Below are 16,945 nucleotides of genomic sequence, written 5' to 3'. Positions count from 1 at the left end.
AGCCTACTGGCATTGAGAGTGTCCAAGCCAAACTAACTTCACTAATCCGAAACATATTTAATGGTAAACACCAGTAGAGCTTAAATCCTACCAGGTCTTGGTATCCGATTTCCGATGTTTCGTCATCATTTTTCTTCTGCCTCCAACACATGGACTTTGGTTTATGGCTAGCCGGTTTCCTCATGATGTTTTCTATCACCAAGGATTAAATCGCCATAGAAAATTGGTGCACAGCGTGTACGAGCGACCTCAGAGATGGCAGTTACACGCCACTGAAACTGATAGCACTTAACGTTATCTCGAGTAGGGCTAATTTTAAAAGAACAGGGAGGAGGAGAATCTGACAATATTGTTTTGGAAACACTTCAAAGTGATACCTGTTTCGAGAACTTTCCAAAAGTGTTAGTGATGGTTATATCTTTTACAGATGGACATCTACCTCCAAACCGCAAGTCCGATTGTGGAGGAAGTACTCAAAGGTTACAATGGCACGATATTTGCCTACGGGCAGACGGGTACGGGCAAGACGTACACGATGGCGGGAAGTAATTCCGCTCCAGAATTGCGCGGCATTATTCCCAATTCATTTGCACATATATTCAGCCATATTGCTAAAGCAAAGGATGATGAGAAGTAAGTTCATATAAATGTCGAATCCAATTAGCTTAATTAGTCGTTCAATTAACAGCACAGCCTTTTAACTAAACAGCGCCGTTTGACTAGCGGCCTCAAAGATCGTAACGTTTGTTACAACATTTAATAAACTGGCCAAAGCTTAGGCTATTACGATAGAGTGATCAAGTGACAGAAATAAAAATTATGAAAAATCTGACGTAAAGAAATTATATCTTTAAAAATTAAATTCCATTGTAATTCTTGTTTTTCATTAAACTTTGGAAAACACCATCCAAGTTGTGGTTTGCCGACGCCATATTGACAGTTTGAAAAGTTTCGTTTCGAGTTTGAGAGTCGGAAAGTGTAAATTAACAGTCAATAGAACTAGGCAATTAATAAAACGTCATCGATCCAAATCATCTGGCTAGCTGTTAGATCAACTGGCTGAATATCTTTCAGGCCACAGTTTAGTTAAAAGGCTAGGCTCTTAATAGAACGGCTAATTAAGCTAATTGGCTTGAATATATATCTATGTATAAAAATTCTACTGTACGTGTGTATGTCACTGAACTGCTCCACGGCTGCACCAATTTGAATGATTTTTTTGAATGCGTTTGCGTTTCACAAATCAGCCCGGTAGTTAGCGCTGCGTTTGTACTTTCATACTTTGTTTAATATCTGTAAGATCATCTGTCAGATCCGCTAGTATATACTCGTATATTAGTATTATAAAGGGTTTGAATGTGCTAATCAATGTATAAAAAATAAATCAATGGCGCTACAACCTTTTTAGGTCTGAGCCTCAGATTTCTGTATCTGTTTCATGATCATTTGTTAATCGAATAGGCAAGTAGGTGATCAGCTTCCTGTGCCTGACACACGCCCTGGACTGTATGTATCTAAGGAAAACTGGCTTCCAAGCGATAAGTGCGAAAACTCAGTCCACACTACAAAGCCGCTACATTTCTCCCTTCAGATTCCTAGTATGCGTGACATATTTGGAGATTTACAACGAGGAAGTACGTGACCTACTTGGCAACAACCCACATCAGAGCTTGGAGGTCAAAGAAAGGCCAGACATCGGTGTCTTCGTTAAGGATCTCACGGGTGATTAAATTTTCAAAAATATTTCGGACACCAAATAACTCTTTAGCAATTTGGAGATTGCAGGTGCAGAGTTATGCAACATTATTAATGTAAAGAAATTATTAAGAACTTTACTTGGGAACTGTTGGTGATTAAACCCTGTTAAAAATCCTTATCGCTATATATGAGACGCTTGGTAGGTCGAGATTGGTACAGGTACCGGCAAACTTCTTGAGCATTCAACAAGGGAGTGGGGGAAAGTTTGCGCATCGCCGCTTCTGGCAGATTTGCCGGTATCTATAGATGTCGCGGAATCTGGAGTCAATTATTATTTATTGATAAATAAACGAAAGAGACAGATAAACATAGCAGCACCTTAAATCCTTTTAGGAGTACAACAAGGCAGTCATTTATTTATTTGTTTACCGAAATACGTAAATTATCCTTACAGTACTAAGCCAATACGATAATGTCGAAAAAAATTAGTGAATAACATTAAATACATAATATACACGATATAAATTTATTTACTACAGAAATACATACATAATTCTTACAGACTGCCAATACGATAATGTCGTGAAACATTAAATAATAAAAAATATAATAAAATACGTATATAATATTAAACACATAATTTACACAATATAATCTTATTAGACTACAGCTTCTCTGCATAGGTTTACTGTATTCATATCATGTGTAAACAAATGAAGCTTGGCATGAACAGCAAACTTCTTGAGCATTACACAAGGGAGTGGGTGAAAGTTTGCGCATCGTACACAGCCCGGGACACAAACGTCAACTGATTTACCAATCACGCGATCGACACGTCACTCTACCTCCCCCTCCCAGTCCCTAAAACTTGCTTCTGCGCAGGCGAGGATATTTGTTCAAAATATTTGCCGGTATCTATACACAGATCCCCATTAACCCTTGATTCTGATGAAGAAACATTGCTTTTTGCTTATACGTGCTTAGAAGCGCGTCAACGCTCGTACGAGCTGAGCGTGTGACAAAATGCGCGCCTTTACGTGCCCACGCGCTCCCAAAGACGAGCTTTTACGCGCGTAAAAAATGCTAGTCTTAAACCGTTCGAACACTTTATACATTAGATCGCGCGTTGACCAGAGTTAACGCTCGTTAAGTGTATCGCTAACCAGCAAAATAATATAGTACACAAGAACTGTCTTCCCCTTTAAAGAGGCCGAAAGAAGTATAATTGGACACATGTTAAATATTTTGATTAGAAAAATTAAATTACGTAGTAAGTTTGTTGTTGTTTCTCAGTAAAGATACATTTATCAAAAAGTTGTGTATAATTTGACTGTCCCACTACAGAAATACGGTGCCTTCTAATTTTTTTTAAATATTTATTTATTTATTAACACTTCGTTACATTACAATATAATTTTTTTTAACATAATTGAATTAAAATGAAGGCAACTGGCGGCCTATCTCTGCTTTGATCTCTTCCAGGCGACATAAATATATGTTTCCTCTCGTCATTCCAGGATACGTAGTCCACAACTCCGATGAGCTGGAAAAGATAATGGCGGTCGGTAACAAGAATCGACATATTGGCGCCACGGCCATGAACATTGAGAGTTCTCGGTCGCACGCAATTTTCTCTATAACAGTGGAGAGCAGTAAAAAGGGAGCAGATGGAAAGATGCACGTCAAGATGGGGAAGCTGCATCTTGTTGATTTAGCGGTGAGTTACAGGCCAAAAATCAAGCGACGCAAGTGGAATAATCCACGGAAATAGTTACGAGCAAATTTGGCGTCGTACTGTTGTAAATGCAGCTCTTCCAGCTGTATATAAATTTATTTATTACAGATATACATACATTATTCTTACAGACTGTGCACTCTCCCTCCCAGTCCCTAAAACTTGCTTCTTGGTCATTTGTTCAAGATGTTTGCCGCTATTTAAACACAGATCCTCATTAACCCTAGATTCTGACGAAGGAACATTGCTATTGCGTACAGTTGGAAGACTGGATGAAATATGAGGCCAAACGCTGGCATAGATCTTCTATTATGGTCCAAGTTTCACTCTTGACCTTTAAAGCTTCATTTTCCAGCATCGGCGACATGCTTTGATTTATTGGCTCCATTTATTTCCTGACTGAATATCACTTTTTATTCTTCTTCTTATCTGGTGAGGCGCTTCACGACGTTTCGCCATCGTTGCCTATTGGAGGTCCTGCTGCACTGATAGAGTGAACCTCTTACGGCAGACTTGATCTGATCAGTCCAACGCGTAGGTGACCTCGCGTGGTCTAGCTTTCCACCTTCCCCTGGACGACAATTCTATGGACTGATCACCACGCTACGTCAAGACGCACCAATTTTTACTACTTATAACAATAAAAATTTTCAGGGCTCCGAGCGTCAAAGCAAAACCCAGGCGACTGGCACTCGGCTGAAAGAAGCAACGAAGATTAACCAGTCACTTTCAGTTCTTGGTAATGTGATATCTGCCTTGGTCGATGGGAAATCCACGCATATTCCATATCGGAACAGCAAACTGACTCGACTCCTGCAGGACTCGCTCGGCGGGAATTCGAAGACTGTTATGGTGAGGGAATCATTTTTAACACGTAATATTGGGTTTTGTCATAAAGGGAGGGTTAGATTCTAAACCTTTCCAGCCATTTAGGTGCTTCATTTCAAATACACGCACAGAATATTTATATATATACCAGCTTTATATTTGTTTGCTACCGACTGCAGCGCGATCTGCCGGGCTGATATGTGAATCTAAACGCATACAAAAAAACTTATTCAAATTGCTTCAGTCGTTTAAGAGGCCGTTTTTTTAATGTAATAGGAGGCTCACCTGATGTTAAGTGACCACCACCCATGGACACACATTGCCAGAAGCGTTTCAAGAATTGGTACGGTTTCTTGAAGGACCCTAAGTCGAATTGGTTCGGAAATACTTCAGTTGGCAGCTGGTTCCACATAGCGGTGGTGCATGCCAAAAACGGCCTTAGAAAACGCTCAGTTCATGGTATTTTGTATTTTGCCTTGACGTCCGATAGTGAAACTCAGCTGCAGTGACATACACACGTACAGTAGAATTATATATATCTCTATATATATAAAATTCTCTTGTCACAATGTTCTTTCCCATAGTCCTCCGAAACGGCTCGACCTATGCTTATGATTTTTTTAATACATAATCAGTAAGTCTGAGAATCACTAAAGTAAAAAGTGATAAGGGGTGTACACCCCAAAAAAAAAATTTTTTCTTTTTATGACAATCTTTTTATAATACAGCATATAAAAAATACATACAACCCCCTAATTATCACCCCTCTACGATTAACATCTATTTTTTATTATAGTAGATGGTTATAAAAAATGTTTCCAGGAAATAATATACAGTGGCAAAACGACGTTTGTCAGCTGGTAAAGATGTAAAGCCAAAAGCCAAATTTTTTTCCAGATTGCGACTATAGGCCCATCAGACACGAACTACGTGGAGACGATCAGTACGCTTCGTTACGCAAACAGAGCGAAGAACATCGAAAATAAGACGCACGTCAACAGCGAGCCTGGCGATGCTCTGCTAACAAGGTGAGACTTTTGCTTACAGAAAACATCGTAAGGAAAGAGACACAAGTCAGTGATGGCTGATCATCTTCATAATACAGCACACATGACCCAATACATGGCAAGAATTAATGAACTTTCTAACGCTTTTAAGTGTCCATGGGCATATCAGTAAACATCAGGAGAGCGTCCTGCTCGTTTCCTGTATAAAGCAATTCTCATTAGTATAGTCAAGGTCACTGATTGCCAGCTTTATTATATAGTCTACTAGCTGCCCCCGCGAACTTCGTTTCTCCTTAATGTGGTTTTAGTTAGCCTTAATACTCTGACCAAGGCCAGAGCAACCTTTGCACAACTTCGGCCTATATGGCAGTCAAGGATGTTGACGCGTCGAATCAAGGTTAAAATATTCGGATCCAACGTCAAATCTGTGCTGTTCTATGGGTGTGAAACATGGAAGGTCACCAAACACATCTCGCACCGACTCCAAGTCTTCGTTAACCGCTGTCTTCGCCGTATTCTGAACATCTACTGGCCTGAAAAGATCTCTAACGAGCAACTTTGGGAGCGCTGTCGAGAAACCCCGATCAGCCAGCAGATCAAGCGACGCAAATGGAATTGGATAGGCCATACACTCCGAAGGGATCTCAGTCATATTCCCAAGCAGGCGCTTGATTGGAATCCGCAAGGAAAGCGGAAGCGTGGCCGTCCCAAACAAACCTGGCGCCGAACAGTTGCAGACGAGGCAAAGAGAGCCGGAAAGACTTGGAGCGAGGTGAAACACGAGGCTCAAGACCGAACGCGATGGAGACTCACTGTGGACGCCCTCTGCCCCACCTAGGGGTTATAGGACATTAAGTCAAGTAATACCGTGACACGAAAGAATAATTTCACTGTATCATCGTCACTAAAATTTGAATTTTATTTACACTTCGGTTTAAGTAACACGTGGTTGGCTATGCTAACACCAACAATTAAAAAAGTAAAAATTGAATATATACTTTAGCCTTAATAACACGTGGTAATCATGATATTGAATTGTAGCTTGAATGAAATGACACGTTTGTCGGTTTACCATAGCAGTGCCATCTATTGATTACTTATTCAATCCAGTCGAAAAGTATCGACATCTGTTAGAATCTTTTGGAGTTAACAGATAATTGTGACTGTCAATTAATTATAGACAAACAATTTGCAATAAAATAAAATTGCGACTATAATTAAAGATCTAAGCTATCCTATCTCTTAAGTTGGACCAGACTGCTCACGGTGTGCCAATTTAATTTAAAATCTGTTAAGTAGTTTAGGAGTCCATCGCGGACAAATATAGTGACAGGAGATTTATATATATTAAGACTAGCGGACCCGACAGACGTCCTGTCTTAACTATGAATATTGATTTCGAACTAAAAAAAAATTCGCACTTACCAAAACTCCATATATAATTGAACTTTTAATATTAGTCGTGATAGTTTTGAACTAATAGTGCGCTAAGAAATTCATTTTTTTTCGAAATCATAAATTAATTATTTTAAATGTATTTTATCAATATAATAACTCAGATCGAAGCATTTGTTTTAAACGATATTCAGTTTTCTTACATCCTCTTTGACGATTTGCAGCAGACATTCTGTCAAAGTTATGTCAAACGCCATAAGGTTACGTCAAAAAAGTTTGAATGGAATAAAAAAAAAAATCTTTTTCAAATTTCCCGCGCAATTATCTTATTTTTTTTCATAATAACCTTCTGACAATAACAAACAGAACAAAAAAAGAATTAGTGACATCGCCAGCGGTTCACGCGTGATGCCGTGACCAAGGGGAATAGGCACTCATTTTTGTTTTTGTAAATTTTCAGGTTCCAACAAGAAATCGATCAGCTGAAGAAGCAACTCGAGGAGTCTGTTATTGGTGAGTGAAATATCCAATCGTTAGTGTTTATTGTTTTTAATGTTTTGAAAATATTTTTTCTATGTATTATTGTTTAATATATATAAACTACAAAGACACAGATAACACCAAAAAAACAAGGGTGTCTAAAGGACTGACTTACTCTACAGTTAAAATTGAATTCGTTATATCCTTAAGTGTTAAGCTATACAAACACACACAGAAAAAAAATGTGTGCGTGCACTAGTGTACACACGTAACTGAAACTTATTTTTCGAAAAATGATATACTATATGCAACTTTACAGAAATTGGTTAAATAAAGTTAATTCAATACAATTATTTCATTTTACCTCATTACTACTAAGATTATTACATAATTTCATTAATTGTCGCTATTATATATTTTTGTTATTAATGGCTTCGAATCTCTTCGAGTCAACCGTGGTAGGGACAAGAAAAAGATGGCGCGTAACGGAAAAATGTGACGGTAATTTTTTTCCAACGCCGATAAAGAAGTTTCTCTTCAAAAACTAACTGAAATTTCTCAAGACATTATGTGACTTTGGCGTGGGATTCCAGTCTCAGCTTGGGTTGGACCCATGGACTCGTGCGCATTTAGTCTGGTGAAGGAAAGCATGTTCAGCGATACCCTTGGCCAACACAGCTACCAAAATTTATTTAAAGTTTTGTGTTCATTCCAATGTATCAATACTAATAAAGAGCTATTATATATATGTATGTATGAGGAGTTTCTTTGTATGTAGTAAAAGCATTCCAATCTTATATATCAAGTTACTAAAAGCAAAGGTTTTCTAGATGTGGAAGGCGAAGGCGAAGAAGAACTTTCGGAAGATACAGAGGACACCCTCACAGATCCCGAGCTGGATGTCCTGGATCCAGAAGAGAAGAAGATTAAGAGAAAGATCAGGAAAGAGGAGAAGGTACGCTTTCTTTTATTCTTTGTGAAGGAAATCATGGTGATGAAACCGTCTTGCCTTAGACGTAAAGTCGACGGCGTGTGAGCAGGCTGATGAACGGGTACCTAAAAGATGGTACCAGAAATTTGAGAACCAGATCTAAAAAGGTTTGACTGACTTCTTTTATATTTCAGGAACAAGCCAAGAGAGAGATGGCACATCAAGCCAGGAAGGTTCTGGAGGAGAAGAAGGCGGAGCTACAAAGGACCAAGTATGTATAATCTCTTATATCGGTAAGTTGGATAGAGATGAGAAGATTGTCTGTGGTATATCGCTGACTGCTAAAAGTGAAGATTGGAAAGAAGAGGAAGAAAGGCCCAGTTGGCTAGAGACTGGGTGGACCAGCAAGCTCCGACTCGTAAATAAATATCATGAGGATATTTCTGGAGTAGCTGTCGCCCGGACACCAAGCCTACCTACTTTTAAGCTTCCTTTTTAGGAAAGGACATATTAGTTTCCTCTGCTGCATAACTTCTTGGCCACAGATCGGCCTGATCGCGTGTCTGATAGGCTAGGTTCTATAAATGAAGCAAAAGACGCATGCGCACGCGCAGATGATTGGGGTCGAATGCACATTGGAAACGAGCCACCATCACGGGGTTGGTGCTAGTTTAATCTGGTTCTATTTGATCAAATACTTTATCAAAATCAATCTCAAATATTTATTCATATCATACATTTACTAGCAATTCCCAAGTCAAGGAGTATATTATGTATTTTATATTACATATATCAAAGATAAAATTATTCATTTCGGTAACACAATGTACACTTATGAACGTCAAAAACAGAAATGTATATAAAATGCTTCTTTAACATTTACTGCCAGTTCAATCGAGGCCCTAGAATGGAAGAGAAGAACTAGAACGAAACTCTCCGCGACTCTTTTCAATCGCCAAGTTTTGAGTCATACAAATCGTTCGAACTGGATCAAATCAATCCCAAGGATTAGGATCATTTTAATATTCGTCAAATTTATAAAAAGCTTTGATTAATTTACGTTTAACGAGGGCTTTGAATTTATTTAATGATAATTCTATAATTTCTTCAGAGTTTGTTGTAAATCGAATACAATTCTCATATAAGGAGTGGTTTATCTTCTGGAGCCTGGTTGGTCGTTCGCTTAGGTTAGTTCTGTTTCGAGTCTTATACTCGTAAAAGTCACCAAGTGTTTTAAAATCGTTCATTTCAAACATGCATTGTACATACAACAAGGCTTCAAGAATATATTCACCAGATAATGTCATAATATTTAATTCCTTAAACTTATAACTTAACTTAGGGAAGTCCCTAAATCTAATAAAATATTTTGAGGGTAGAACACAAATTCTAAGTTACATAATAATACTGAAAAATGGACGTTTAACCCAAGAATTCGCTAGATTAAAATCATTCTGTAAATTCAGGAGACAGCAAGAAGAGTTGAAAGATAAATTGCAACGTCTGGAATCGAAGGTACTGGTTGGAGGTGAAAATCTTCTCGACAAAGCTGATACGCAACGGAAACTTTTGGAACAGGCCTCCAAAGAGCTGGAACAGAGGAAGCTGATCGAGCTACGTCTGCAAGAAGACCTGCAGAAGAAAGAGGTAAAATAATCTGAAGTATTCGTTATTTCTGGCAAGTTCGACGGTAATTGGAACCAAATCTAAATTATACATCATTTTCTTTAACAATTAACTAAACGTTTCCAAATCCAAATTACAAGTCGTAATTTCTACGAGTCGTCGATTTGTCTATAGAGAGCACATCTGTGGAAGTTCAGGATATTTTTTTATACACGTGGAACTTATAGAAAATAATTATTTTGCCTTATACATTAATCTAACTATAACGCGGTAGACCTGGACCGCGTTTTAGGAGATCGCGTTGTAGAATTATTGTACAATTAAAAACATCATTATACATTTCATACTACAGGTATATAGCTTGAGAAATCTCCGCCATATACCGTGTTTTATGGGCGCCGATAACGCTTCGTACAAGCGCGTTGTTGGTAAGATCTCTGCGCATACGCACGCGTACTGTACTCTTATACGGAGAGATTTGTACGTTCCATCCATTATTTCAGAGTGGGCTATATTTATTTTCCAAAATATTTGTAAAATTTCGATGTTCAGTTCTAAAATAATTTTCCAGGCCGAAAGGTTGGACCTGGAAGAACGATACTCGAGCCTCCAAGAAGAAAATGCCGCGAAGACCAGGAAACTTAAGCGCGCTGTACAATTACTCAATTCAGCAAAGGTAAAACTTTTGGTTAAAATTTTTACTCCGGTGTGTCAAACGCGTATTGGTTTTGACATACCATGGACAAGTGATACCAATTGACTCCATATGGCTCGTGTGGGTTGCCTTTTTTAGTTCATAGAGACCGACAGCTGTAGGGATGTCGCGTTGAAGTCGTACACAACTACTCCCAGCAGTTGTAGTCGACTGCATAATACTGATACGAGTTCATTTAGAAGATGGGCTTTTTTTAAGTAATAGGAGGCAAACGGGCAGGAGGCTCACCTGATGTTAAGTGATACCACCACCCATGGACATGCATTGCCAGAAGGCTCGCAAGTGCGTGGCCGGCCTTTTAAGAATCAGTACGCACTTTTCTTAAAACAAACGGGAAGAAGGCATCTGATGTTAAGTCATACCAACCTCCATGGACACACATTGCCAGAAGGCTCGCAAGTGCGTTGCCGGCCTTTCAAGAATTGGTACGCTCTTTTCTTAAAGGACGAATCGAATAAGTCGAATTGGTTCGGAAATACTTCAGTAGGCAGCTGGTTCCACATAGTGGTGGTGCGCTGCAAAAGCTGCCTAAGAAAACGCTCAGTTGTGGAACAATGAAGAAACACTGCTTCTTATACTACTATTGCGCAAGCGTAGGCGTAGAAGACAGAGTAGTATGTGGGTGCATCCAATACTACAACCAAGAGTACAGCATGGAATATTAAGAAAACACTTTTTAAACGAATTGAAGCTATGTATTATTATTAAAACCTTATAATTATTTACATAATTTTAATTTTTTTCCGACGTTTCGCGTGCTTTACGGCGTGCGTGGTCACGGTGACTGAAGACAAAAGGTGTTGAATGTCAAAAGTATCACAGCTGCAGAGAAAGTTGTGTTATCTGTAAGTTTAAGAAGTGTTTTCTTAATGTGTAAAAGCTTTGTTAACAAAAGACAATATGAGCATGGAATATTTCATACTTTGCACTCCCAGCAGAGAGAACAGACAAAAAAGTTTTTCAACTACTTTAGATTGGTACTCAGCGGGGAACAGGGGGGAGAAGTGGGGTGGGGGGGTTGAGCGCGGTCGGCAGCAGCCGCTTGTAGAGGTCCGTGTATGTTGGATCCGGTCTAAGCAGTCGAACGCACGGAGAAACTCGACCGCAGAGTGACTGTTCCGACCGCTCAGGAACTGCTCGAACGGTCCATGTATTGCGGATATGTATTTAGTACGGAAACTGTAGATGCTCTACAGCTGCCGGTCTCGGCTGCGACACGCGGTCCGTCTATGGCCAGCGTAACTTTGAAGCCAGATTTGAAGATCGCACGGGATCTAGTACGAATTCCAAACACACCATATTATATGTTTTGGTTTCCAAGATACTCTCACTAAAATGAATATTGAATCCTCAAATGATCGTAATTTAGGCTGAACTAGCTGACCAACAACGTGAGCAGCAGCGGGAGATGGAGGGAATCCTGGACGGGATCAGAGCTCTGAAGAGGGAGTTGCAGCTCGCTGACTTAGTCCTCGACTCTTACATACCAAAGGAGTATCAGGTATTAATTTATACTCTCCGTTATCAAAGACGTTGCCTGCTGAATGCTGTCTTTGACACTATTGACATCTTTATATGTTATGAGTTATATACTTTTTGTTAGCTTTTGTTTTGAGCTTGTGAGGTTGTAGGGGGATCTCCAAATCTCTGAAGAAACGGTACAAACATTCTGAAAATTCTTTAACCAATAGAAATGCAAGTTTTTTGTGTCATTGGCTATATTAACACGGAAGAAAGCGTGTTCGTTGTAAGGATTTGTAACATCAAGCTCAAAATATTTATATTGGCAAACAATTACACTTATGAACGTCAGAAAAGAAGAAAAGAACATTTCACACCCTTCTAACACTCACTCACATTCGCGTACATACCCTCTCCCACTATTACACTCACATACACACGCACACACTGTGTCTTTCCTTAGCTATATACTCGTAATTATGTATATAAAAGATAAATGTTCAGAGAGAGAAGTGTTCAGCGTGTGACTCCTGTAACGAAGTGTTAATAAATAAATAAATGAGTACAATTCTTAAATAATATTTTTCAGGCATTAATAGACCAATACGTACATTGGAACGAGCAACTTGGCGAATGGCAAGTCAAATGCGTCGCGTACACGGGAAACAATATGGCGCCGCATCTCACGCACGTTGAAAAACGTCACGCACACGTAAGTCATTGAGTGACAATTGACTTATGACAGTCGGTATTGAATTTGTAATTTGTGTGTGTGTAAAAATCGTATTGTGATTTTGAGGTATTGCAGTGCTAAATTACCGTTTTTGTTGTTGACAAGTCTTTTGGTTTGACAGTAATGATACTTAATGATTATATTAGTTCGTATAATGTCAATTCACAGACTAGCATACAATATAAATATTATCTTTAGTCTATTGGTCGTTAAACATGAATTATTTATACAATAATGTTTTGTTTTTTACAAAAAACCGTTTCCGTCACTTACGACTTGTTCAATTATTTATTAAAACACAAATTTTGTGTTATTTTTGACATTTTATTGGTGATCATAGTTATATATTATATAGAGCAGAGATGGCGAAGTGTCCTGAGCATGCATTAATGACCTTTTTACGCATTATTGTTAAATAATGTTCAGAGAAGCCACACCTTAGGGTTGGAAGCGAGACTAAACGTCAAATTTCAAGAGCTGTCAAACCATCGCTGTGTGAAGTTTGACATATTTGACAGATCCAGAGTTATAAGGTACAGTGACATATACTTTCCTTGACCGCTAAGAGCTGTCATGGATCAGTATTGCCAGTAAATAAATTAAACCATTATAAGGGGAATAATTCGAACTAATTGATTAATTTATTTAAATGCCTTAATAAACAAAATACAGTTCTAGGCTTTAATAAATGTGACGCAAACTTTTTTTGTTACCCATTAATATATTTTAAGATACCTAGCCATTAATAATACGAGGAATAAAAAAAATACATTATTGTTGGATTTTATTAGATGTAGGTAGATAGGAAAATTGTTTATTGTACCCACCAAAATAACGACGGTAGTTCCAATATCAGCCGCCGCCCAAGAAAAGTTACGGCACCTGTATATGGCACTTACATTGACTTCTATATACACGTTATTGACAGAAGAGTCTCGTTTCTGTATGATAACTCTGATCACCTACTTGTGTGCAAAATAAATATTTAAAAAAAAATCATGGAACATTACGATCTAGCATCACTTACCAATAAGGATTTTTATTATAAGAAAGCGTTCAATAACACTACTTACAGCCTCTGATGAACGGAAGACACTCTGTTCTTTTGTTCTATTCTTCTTTCATTTGCCACTGTTATTTGAGACTAACGCGCATGTGTCAGTGTTCTCACTAGGCCCGTGGTGTCAGGGAGTTGAATAGCCTCGACATCCACGTGATGGAGCCTATGTTAGTGGGCTCCACCATCACGAGGAGAAATGATCACGGAATGTATTTTGTATGTTTAGATCGAGCCTCCAGACTTATCGGAGCGCTACCTCTCCTATACCGCAGTAACTCGATCCAGTACTCGTCTGGCGAGGCCGTTATCAGCAGTACCAAGACCACATACAGCTCTGAGGCAACGGCATTGAAGCTTCTCATTTAAACTGCAACTATACATTTAGTTATGTCCTGATTGTAACGTTAACATATAAAAAAATATTATTCGACGAAGACCTAAAAAATCAATTTTAAAATTTTGTTCAACAACGCATCACGCTCTAAATGGATATTCTCTGTATCTTATCTGTTCTGTGAACTAAGAGGCGTGTGAATATGATCAATAATTTGGATTCTGATAATTTTGAACTTGAACTAAACTGAATTTAACAAAAACTAAACATTCAAACTGAAATATGTTTGCCTAGTTAGGAATTCTCGGCAAATTAACGCATTATCAACTGTTTAAAATTTGTTCTTAATATATGAATTAGTTAATGAATTAATAATATTGACAATTGTACAGTCTATTGAACAGCCCATAACACAACTAGTCCTAAAAAATTTAATTAGGCCATTGACATAGAGATTGAAGAGTCGAGGACATAAAAATCCACCCTGTGTTACACCCCAAACTGTCTCGGATTTAACGTTTCTTTCACAATCCACTTGGAGTTGCATAATAATGCGGTTAATAAGCCGAATATATTTTTCCTCCCTATTTTATAATCATCATTGTTTTTTTTTTTTATTACAGCGTATACATTCTCAGAGAAGGTAGATAGTGTATCGATCGGATTTTTTGATTATGGGTCTGTATTATCTAGATCTCATTATAAATTCTAGTCACATTCCAATGCTTTTTATTTGAATTTATTTTACAATAAGTATTTTTGTTTTGTCTATGAAAATTCTATAAAAGTGATCAATATTGTAATTGACGACTCTCACCTGAGGTCGCATTAACCACGACTCCTATGCGTTAACACTCGCTCGTACACATATGTATTAGGGAAAAACTTTACAAAGTACCACCAGGAGCAGTATTGACCTCTGTGACCGGAGGTCGAAATAACCCCGGCAGAGGTCCGTTCACCAATGGACTTTTCATGTAAGCTTTTAACAGTTGTACGATAAAGGAAGACATCGTAAGGAAGTTGATATTTCTAGCACTGACGGCCAGAAAAATTATCACGAAACAGATGTACGAGTCTGAGGCTAGACGTAGTATTACGTATTTTTTTATAGTAAATAACTTAAAGTATTAAAAATTAATCTAAATAATCCATGTATTCATATTGTGTGATTTTAGTAATAAATTTTTTTGTGTGAAATTTGTTTTTGATTTATAAAATATACCTATTACAACCGTATCACCTCGACGTCCAGAGTTCCGCAACCGAGCGTTTTTCATTCAATTTTTGCCACCCATCGCCACTATGAAAACCAGCTGCCCATTTAAGTCCGAATCAAATCAAATATTGTCACATGGTTCTAAGAATATAAAGAAAAACATTATACACAATCAAACAAAATAATTGGTTGCTACAATCTTAATGACAATATAAGGTATACGTTGGTTCCGGAAATGAAATTCTTTCTAGAACATCTGATTACAAACGGCCACAACATAGAAATATCGAGAATAAAATACTAGTAATGGGTCAACTCATTGTATGATTCCATTTAGCTCAGATCGATTATATATTATATATATATCATCACAAGAATTCTCTAGAATATAGACAATAGCTCAGTTTTTGACTTGTTTTGGTTGAAACGTTATTTTTCTATATCTACCAATTCTTAAAGGGCCGGCAACGAACTGGCGAGTACTCTGCAAATATGAGTGCGAGCGACGGTATCACTTAACATCGGTGAGCCTCCTGTCCGTTGGCCTCCTGTACTTATTTCTATCACACAGATCCCGCTGTGGTTTGCAGAGCTTCGTAACCTACTCCCTATAAAGTATATATCTGTAATTAACTTAAATATTAATTAACATCTAATATTTATAGTGATACTAGCGGATCCCACAGACTTCGTTCTGTCAAAAAGATTTGAAATGTGGCAGTGTTTAGTTCCTCCCAATTTTATAGTCCATCACCCTGATGATAGGCCGATGTGTGAGGTTCAGCTCGGGTGACCAAAGTATCTTAGCTTCCACGAACTTTGGCCACTCTTCTGTGACCCACTAAAAAACCCCGACTGGGCTTCAAACTAAGAGGCGAACTTAGGGTTCAAACCTGAATGGAAAATAATCTAAAAGGATAGTGGGAACCTAAGAGTGACAAATATTTAAAAATTGTGTGCCTCATTGATATATTTTCCTATTAGTATATTAAATTAATAATTCAAAAATTAAATCCTTTTTTTAACGCGATTTGTTTGACAGATGTAATGACGTGAAAACATATGCATTTTATGTCGCATTCCGAAACTAAAATAAAATAAATAATATCGCGAAGCCAACCAAATTAAAAATCAGTACTAATGATCTATAGCTCTCACATTTTTTGACTATTCAATTTGGTCGTATTCGCGTTATTATCACTTGTTGTTTCGGAACGCGACAACAGACAACAGTGAGTGCTTGTAATGTAATATGAACTTTATTGAATAGCAATAAAGTTCAAATTGACTCTACATTTTATTTACAAAACGTTTGTATGGGAAAAAGAAAAGGGTTTTCCCGGAAATTATTCGAATTTTTCTCGCCGTAAAAACCATCCCTAGACTTCAACGAACATTTAAAAAAAAGAATTGGTACAATTGTTCCAGGCGTTATAGAGTTATGCGCTTACCAACACATTTTGCGATTCATTTTTATATTTTAGATTTATGGAGATATATCGACATTCGCGCATGCTGGGTTCAATTCTCGGTCGAAAATTAAACATATTAATAAATTTATTTCCATATAAAAAAAACAAAAGATATTTTTTTTAGAGAATGTATTACATTATAATAATCAGTGAAGTGTTGGAGCCACACATAGGCTTCCTCCAGCTTATAACTTTGTTTCGATACTTCCATCCATTGGTTGCTCGCTACAGCTATGATATTGTTACGAGCT

General features: G+C 37.8%; 1 protein-coding gene across 1 annotated transcript in view; it reads left to right on the top strand.

Annotated features, from left to right (window-relative positions):
• Positions 1-15,203, top strand: part of LOC123718056 (kinesin-like protein KIF3A) — a 31,991-nt gene extending 16,788 nt beyond the window's left edge. The window contains exons 3-15 of the mRNA XM_045674428.1: positions 428-633; positions 1,592-1,722; positions 3,216-3,415; positions 4,088-4,285; positions 5,159-5,289; positions 7,124-7,176; positions 7,974-8,098; positions 8,269-8,345; positions 9,541-9,721; positions 10,272-10,376; positions 11,785-11,916; positions 12,466-12,588; positions 13,896-15,203. Coding sequence (XP_045530384.1) covers positions 428-633; positions 1,592-1,722; positions 3,216-3,415; positions 4,088-4,285; positions 5,159-5,289; positions 7,124-7,176; positions 7,974-8,098; positions 8,269-8,345; positions 9,541-9,721; positions 10,272-10,376; positions 11,785-11,916; positions 12,466-12,588; positions 13,896-14,021 — 1,788 coding nt within the window. The 3' untranslated portion in view covers positions 14,022-15,203. The remainder of the gene's footprint in view (positions 1-427; positions 634-1,591; positions 1,723-3,215; positions 3,416-4,087; positions 4,286-5,158; positions 5,290-7,123; positions 7,177-7,973; positions 8,099-8,268; positions 8,346-9,540; positions 9,722-10,271; positions 10,377-11,784; positions 11,917-12,465; positions 12,589-13,895) is intronic.
• The last annotated feature ends 1,742 nt before the right edge of the window (positions 15,204-16,945 follow it).

Source organism: Pieris brassicae, chromosome 14, assembly GCF_905147105.1.
Source record: "Pieris brassicae chromosome 14, ilPieBrab1.1, whole genome shotgun sequence".
Taxonomy (NCBI): domain Eukaryota; kingdom Metazoa; phylum Arthropoda; class Insecta; order Lepidoptera; family Pieridae; genus Pieris; species Pieris brassicae.
This window is presented reverse-complemented; position numbering and strand designations above follow the sequence as displayed.